Source organism: Lampetra fluviatilis, unplaced genomic scaffold (genome assembly GCF_964198595.1).
Source record: "Lampetra fluviatilis unplaced genomic scaffold, kcLamFluv1.1 SCAFFOLD_1002, whole genome shotgun sequence".
Classification (NCBI taxonomy): domain Eukaryota; kingdom Metazoa; phylum Chordata; class Hyperoartia; order Petromyzontiformes; family Petromyzontidae; genus Lampetra; species Lampetra fluviatilis.
The window spans coordinates 1-8,782 of NW_027621273.1; the positions used below are offsets into that span (position 1 = coordinate 1).

The 8,782-nt window shown below is 53.1% G+C and overlaps 1 protein-coding gene and 2 pseudogenes across 1 annotated transcript; all 3 read left to right on the forward strand.

Moving 5' to 3' along the window:
* Positions 1-2,004: 2,004 nt before the first annotated feature.
* Positions 2,005-6,969, forward strand: LOC144955029 (chloride intracellular channel protein 1-like; the record flags this gene model as incomplete). The annotated part of the gene is made up of 2 exons (XM_078885374.1): positions 2,005-2,159; positions 6,808-6,969. Coding segments are annotated over 2 exons (317 nt in total), but the record flags the coding sequence as incomplete, so codon positions are not given.
* Positions 2,914-3,534, forward strand: LOC144955028 (uncharacterized; annotated as a pseudogene).
* Positions 4,943-5,902, forward strand: LOC144955027 (uncharacterized; annotated as a pseudogene).
* Positions 6,970-8,782: the final 1,813 nt, after the last annotated feature.

Genomic DNA, 8,782 nt, shown 5'->3' on the forward strand with positions numbered 1-8,782 from the left:
TCACTCACCTACTCACTCACCTCACTCACCTACTCACTCACTCACCACTCACTCACCACTCACTCACTCACCACTCACTCACTCACTCACTCACCTACTCACTCACTCACTCACCTACTCACTCACTCACCACTCACTCACCACTCACTCACTCACCACTCACTCACTCACCACTCACTCACTCACCACTCACTCACTCACCTACTCACTCACTCACTCACCACTCACTCACTCACCACTCACTCACCACTCACTCACTCACCCACTCACTCACTCACCACTCACTCACTCCACCACTCACTCACTCACCTACTCACTCACTCACACACTCATCAAGAACCCGCAGAGCGCACAAGATGGTGGTGAGCACCACTCACTCACCACTCACTCACTCACCACTCACTCACCACTCACTCACTCAGTCACTCACCTACACACTCACCTACACACTCACCTACACACTCACCACTCACTCACTCATTCACTCATTCACACACTCATCAAGAACCCGCAGAGCGCACAAGATGGTGGTGAGCACCACTCACTCACCACTCACTCACCACTCACTCACTCACCACTACTCACTCAGAACTCACTCACTCACCACTCACTCACCACTCACTCACTCACTCATCACTCACTCACCACTCACTCACTCACCACTCACTCACTCACCACTCACTCACTCACTCACCACTCACTCACTCACCTACTCACTCACTCACTCACCTACTCACTCACCACTCACTCACTCACCACTCACTCACTCACCACTCACTCACCTACTCACTCACTCACTCACTCACCTACTCACTCACTCACCACTCACTCACTCACCACTCACTCACTCACTCACCACTCACTCACTCACCTACTCACTCACTCACTCACCTACTCACTCACTCACCACTCATTCACTCACCACTCACTCACTCACCACTCACTCACTCACCTACTCACTCACTCACACACTCATCAAGAACCCGCAGAGCGCACAAGATGGTGGTGAGCACCACTCACTCACCACTCACTCACCACTCACTCACTCACCACTCACTCACCACTCACCCACTCACTCAGTCACTCACCTACACACTCACCTACACACTCACCTACACACTCACCTACACACTCACCTACACACTCACCTACACACTCACCACTCACTCACTCACACACTCGTCAAGAACCCGCAGAGCGCACAAGATGGTGGTGAGCACCACTCACTCACCACTCACCACTCACTCACTCACTCACCACCACTCACCCACTCACCCACTCACTCAGCCACTCACTCACTTACTCAGCCACCCACTCACTCACTCAGCCACTCACCCACTCACTCAGCCACTCACCCACTTACTCACCCACTCACTCAGCCACTCACTCACCCACCCACTCACTCAGCCACTCACTCACTCAGCCACTCACTCAGCCACTCACTCACTCAGCCACTCACTCAGCCACTCAATCAGCCACTCAATCAGCCACTCACTCAGCCACTCACCCACTCACCCACTCAGCCACTCACTCAGCTAATCACCCACTCACCCAGCCACTCACTCACCCACTCACTTACCCACTCACTCACTCACCTACTCACTCAGCCACTCACTCACTTACTCAGCGACCCACTCACTCACTCAGCCACTCACCCACTCACTCAGCCACTCACTCAGCCACTCACCCACTTACTCACCCACTCACTCAGCCACTCACTCACCCACCCACTCACTCAGCCACTCACTCACTCAGCCACTCACTCACCCACTCACTCATCCACTCACTCACCCACTCACTCAGCCACTCACTCAGCCACTCACTCACCCACTCACTCATCCACTCACTCACCCACTCACTCACCCACTCACCACCCACTCACTCAGCCACTCACCCACTCACTCACTCAACCACTCACCCACCCACTCACCCACTCACTCACCACTCACCACCCTCCCACGTGTAGTTCTACAGTTAGTGCTGATTGTTGCTGACCGCCCGTAGTGCTGCGGGGGGCTCTGGAAAGGGCCCTGGAACGTCTGGACTCGTTCCTGGGCACCGCACTGGGGCCTGAGGCCCCCGCAGGAAGGCCTTTCCTAGACGGTGACCGCCTCACGCTGGCTGACTGCAACCTCCTACCCAAGCTGCACATTCTCAAGGTGGTGCACTGCTCACTCACTCGCTCAACTACACACTCATTCACCTACTCACCTACTCGCCTAGTCACTCACTCACTCAGTCACTCACTCACATACTCACTCGCCTAGTCACTCACTCACCTAGTCACTCACCTACTTAGCTACTCACCTACTCACTCACCTACTCACTCACCTACTCACCCACTTACCTACACACTCACCTACTCACTCACTCACCTACTCACTCACCTATTCACTCACTCACCTACTCACTCACCTACTCACATACTCACCGCTGGCTGACTGCAACCTCCTACCCAAGCTGCACATTCTCAAGGTGATGCACTGCTCACTCACTCGCTCAACTACACACTCATTCACCTACTCACCTACTCACTCACCTACTCACCTACTCGCCTAGTCACTCACTCACTCACCTACTCACTCACCTACTCACCTACTCGCCTAGTCACTCACTCACTCACCTACTCACTCACCTAGTCACTCACTCACTCACCTACTCGCCTAGTCACTCAGCTACTCACCTACTCACTCACTCACCTACTAACCTACACACTCACCTACTCACTCACCTACTCACCTACACACTCACCTACTCACTCACCTACTCACGTACTCACCTACTCACTCACCTACTCACTCACCTACTCACTCAATCACTCACCTACTCACCTACACACTCACTCACTCACTCACCTACTCACTCACCTACTCGCCTAGTCACTCACTCACCTACTCACTCACTCACTCACCTACTCACTCACCTACTCACTCACCTAGTCACTCACACACTCACTCGCCTACTCACCTACACACTCACTCACCCACTTACTCACCTACTCACTCACCTACTCAGTCACCTACCTACTCAGTCACCTACTCACCTAATCACTCACCTACTCACTCACCTACTCACCTACACACTCACCTACTTACTCACCTACTCACTCACCTACTCACTCACCTACTCACTCACCTACTCACCTACTCAGTCACTCACTCACCTACTCACCTAATCACTCACCCACTCACCTACTCATTCACCTACTCACTCACTCACTCACCTACTCACTCGCTCACCTACACACTCACTCACCTACTCACCTGCTCAGTCTCTCACTCACCTACTCACCTACTCACTCACCCACTCACCTACTCACTCACCTACTCACTCACTCACCTACACACTCACTCACTCACCTACTCACCTACACACTCACTCACCTACTCACTCACCTACTCACTCACTCACTTACTCACTCACCTACACACTCACCTACACACTCACCTACTCACCTACTCACTCACTCACTCACCTACTCACTCACCCACCTACTCACCTACTCACTCACCCACTCACTCACCTACACACTCACCTACTTATCTACTCACTCACCTACAAACTCACTCACCTACTCACTCACCTACTCACCTACTCACACACCTACTCACTCACTCACCTACTCACTCACCTCACACTCACTCACCTACTCACCTACTCACCTACACACTCACCTACTCACCCACTCACTCACCTACTCACTCACCTACTCACTCACTCACCCACTCACTCACCTACACACTCACCTACACACTCACCTACTCACTCACCTACTGACATACTCACCTACACACTCACTCACCCACTCACTCACTCACTCACTCACCTACACACTCACCTACTCACTCACCTACTCACTCACTCACCTACTCACTCACTCACCCACCTACTCACCTACTCACTCACCCACTCACTCACCTACACACTCACTCACCTACACACTCACCTACTCACCTACTCACACACCTACTCACTCACTCACCTACTCACTCACTCACCTCACACTCACTCACCTACTCACCTACTCACCCACTCACTCACCTACTCACTCACCTACTCACTCACTCACCCACTCACTCACCTACATACTCACCTACACACTCACCTACTCACTCACCTCCTCACTCACTCACCTACTCACTCACTCACTTACTCACCTACTCACTCACCTACTCACCTACACACTCACCTACTCACCCACTCACTCACCTACTCACTCACCTACTCACTCACTCACCCACTCACTCACCTACACACTCACCTACACACTCACCTACTCACTCACCTACTGACATACTCACCTACTCACTCACCCACTCACTCACTCACCTACTCACTCACTCACCCACCTACTCACCTACTCACTCACCCACTCACTCACCTACACACTCACTCACCTACACACTCACCTACTCACTCACTCACCCACTCACTCACCTACTCACCTACTTATCTACTCACTCACCCACTCACTCACTCACCTACTCACTCACTCACCTACTCACCTACTCACACACCTACTCACTCACTCACCTACTCACTCACTCACCTCACACTCACTCACCTACTCACCTACTCACCTACTCACTCACTCATCTACTCACTCACCTACTCACTCACCTACTCACTCACCTACTCACCTACTCACTCACCTACTCACTCACCTACTCACCTACACACTCACCTACTCACCCACTCACTCACCTACTCACTCACCTACTCACTCACTCACCCACTCACTCACCTACTCACCTACTCACTCACTCACCTACACACTCACCTACTCACCTACTCACCCACTCACTCACCTACTCACTCACCTACTCACTCACTCACCCACTCACTCACCTACTCACCTACTCACTCACTCACCTACACACTCACCTACTCACTCACTCACCCACTCACTCACCTACTCACTCACCTACTCACTCACTCACCCACTCACTCACCTACTCACTCACTCACCCACTCACTCACCTACTCACCTACTCACTCACTCACCCACTCACTCACCTACTCACTCACCTACTCACTCACTCACCTACTCACTCACCTACTCACTCACTCACCCACTCACTCACCTACACACTCACCTACACACTCACCTACTCACTCACCTACTGACATACTCACCTACACACTCACTCACCCACTCACTCACTCACCTACACACTCACCTACTCACTCACCTACTCACTCACTCACCTACTCACTCACTCACCCACCTACTCACCTACTCACTCACCCACTCACTCACCTACTCACTCACTCACCCACTCACTCACCTACTCACTCACCCACTCACTCACCTACACACTCACTCACCTACTCACTCACCTACTCACCTACTCACACACCTACTCACTCACTCACCTACTCACTCACTCACCTCACACTCACTCACCTACTCACCTACTCACTCACCTACTCACCTACACACTCACCTACTCACCCACTCACTCACCTACTCACTCACCTACTCACTCACTCACCCACTCACTCACCTACACACTCACCTACACACTCACCTACACACTCACTCACCCACTCACTCACTCACCCACCTACTCACCTACTCACTCACCTACTCACTCACCCACTCACTCACCTACACACTCACCTACTTATCTACTCACTCACCTACAAACTCACTCACCTACTCACCTACTCACCTACTCACACACCTACTCACTCACTCACCTACTCACTCACTCACCTACTCACCTACTCACTCACCTACTCACCTACTCACTCACCTATTCACTCACCTACTCACCTACACACTCACCTACTCACCTACTCATTCACCCACTCACTCACCTACACACTCACTCACCTACTCACTCACCTACTCACCTACTCACTCACCTATTCACTCACCTACTCACCTACACACTCACCTACTCACCCACTCACTCACCTACTCACTCACTCACCTACTCACTCACCTACTCACTCACTCACCCACTCACATCCTCACTCACCTACTCACTCACCTACTCACTCACCTACTCACCTACTCACTCACTCACCTATCTCACTCACTCACCTACTCACTCACCTACTCACTCACTCACCTACTCACTCACCTAGTCACTCACTCACTCACTCACCTACTCACTCACTCACTCACCTAGTCACTCACTCACTCACCTACTCACTCACTCACCTACTCACCTACACACTCACTCACCTACTCACTCACTCACCTACTCACTCACCTAGTCACTCACCTACTCACCTACTCACTCACTCACTCACCTCCCCATCTCTGTCTGTGTGTGTATCTGTGTGTGTGTCTATCTGTGTGTGTGTATTGTGTGTCTGTGTGTGTGACTGTGTGTGTGTCTAACTGCCTGTGTGTGTGTGTGTATCTGTGTGTGTGTAACTGTGTGTGTCTATCTGTGTGTCTATCTGTGTGTGTGTCTATCTGTGTGTGTGTGTCTATCTGTGTCTATCTGTGTGTGTGTCTATTTGTGTGTGTCTATCTGTGTGTGTCTATCTGTGTGTGTCTATCTGTGTGTGTGTCTATCTGTGTGTGTCTAACTGCGTGTGTGTGTATGTGTCTATCTGCGTGTGTGTGTATGTGTGTGTCTAACTGCGTGTCTAACTGTGTGTGTCTAACTGCGTGTGTGTGTATGTGTCTATCTGCGTGTGTGTGTGTGTATGTGTGTGTCTAACTGTGTGTCTATCTGTGTGTGTCTAACTGCGTGTGTGTGTATGTGTCTATCTGCGTGTGTGTGTGTGTGTATGTGTGTATCTAACTGTGTGTGTCTAACTGCGTGTGTCTAACTGCGTGTGCAGGTGGTCTGCAAGAAGTACCGCTCCTTCGAGATCCCCCGTGGGCTCCGTTGGCTCCACAGCTACCTGCAGGGCGCGTACAGTCGGGAGGAGTTCCTCAATACGTGTCCCGCTGACGCGGAGATTGAGGCCGCATACCACTCAGCTGCCACGGGAGTGAAATAGTCACTCAGCTACCCACTCAGCTACTCAGCTACTCACTCAGCCACTCAACCACTCACTCAGCCACTCACCCACTCAGCCACCCACTCAGCTACCTGCAGGGCGCCTACAGTCGGGAGGAGTTCCTCAATACGTGTCCCGCTGACGCGGAGATTGAGGCCGATTACCACTCAGCTGCCACGGGAGTGAAATAGTCACTCAGCTACCCACTCAGCTACTCAGTTACCCACTCAGCCACTCAACCACTTACTCAGCCACTCAGCCACTCAGTCAGCCATTCAGCTACTCAGCTACTCAGTCAGCCACTCACTGAGCCACTCAGCCACTCACTCAGCCACTCACTCAGCCACTCAGCCACTCAGCTACTCACTCAGCCACTCACTGAGCCACTCAGCCACTCACTCAGCCACTCAGCCACTCACTCAGCCACTCAGCCACTCAGTCAGCCACTCAGCCACTCAGCCACTCAGCCACTCAGCCACTCACTCAGCCACTCACTGAGCCACTCAGCCACTCACTCAGCCACTCAGCCACTCACTCAGCCACTCAGCCACTCACTCAGCCACTCAGCCACTCACCCACTCAGCCACCCACTCAGCTACCTGCAGGGCGCGTACAGTCGGGAGGAGTTCCTCAATACGTGTCCCGCTGACGCGGAGATTGAGGCCGCATACCACTCAGCTGCCACGGGAGTGAAATAGTCACTCAGCTACCCACTCAGCTACTCAGCTACTCACTCAGCCACTCACTGAGCCACTCAGCCACTCACTCAGCCACTCAGCCACTCACTCAGCCACTCAGCTACTCACTCAGCCACTCACTGAGCCACTCAGCCACTCACTCAGCCACTCACTCAGCCACTCAGCCACTCAGCTACTCACTCAGCCACTCACTCAGCCACTCAGCCACTCACTCAGCCACTCAGCCACTCACTCAGCCACTCAGCCACTCACCCACTCAGCCACCCACTCAGCTACCTGCAGGGCGTCTACAGTCGGGAGGAGTTCCTCAATACGTGTCCCGCTGATGCTGAGATTGAGGCTGCTTATCACTCAGCTGCCACGGGAGTGAAAAGTCACTCAGCTACCCACTCAGCTACTCACTCAGCCACTCACTCAGCCACTCAGCCACTCAGCTACTCACTCAGCCACTCACTCAGCCACTCAGCCACTCACTCAGCCACTCAGCCACTCACTCAGCCACTCAGCCACTCACCCACTCAGCCACCCACTCAGCTACCTGCAGGGCGTCTACAGTCGGGAGGAGTTCCTCAATACGTGTCCCGCTGATGCTGAGATTGAGGCTGCTTATCACTCAGCTGCCACGGGAGTGAAAAGTCACTCAGCTACCCACTCAGCTACTCACTCAGCCACTCACTCAGCCACTCAGCCACTCAGCTACTCACTCAGCCACTCACTCAGCCACTCAGCCACTCACTCAGCCACTCAGCCACTCACTCAGCCACTCAGCCACTCACCCACTCAGCCACCCACTCAGCTACCTGCAGGGCGTCTACAGTCGGGAGGAGTTCCTCAATACGTGTCCCGCTGATGCTGAGATTGAGGCTGCTTATCACTCAGCTGCCACGGGAGTGAAAAGTCACTCAGCTACCCACTCAGCTACTCACTCAGCCACTCACTCAGCCACTCAGCCACTCAGCTACTCACTCAGCCACTCACTCAGCCACTCAGCCACTCACTCAGCCACTCAGCCACTCACTCAGCCACTCAGCCACTCACCCACTCAGCCACCCACTCAGCTACCTGCAGGGCGTCTACAGTCGGGAGGAGTTCCTCAATACGTGTCCCGCTGATGC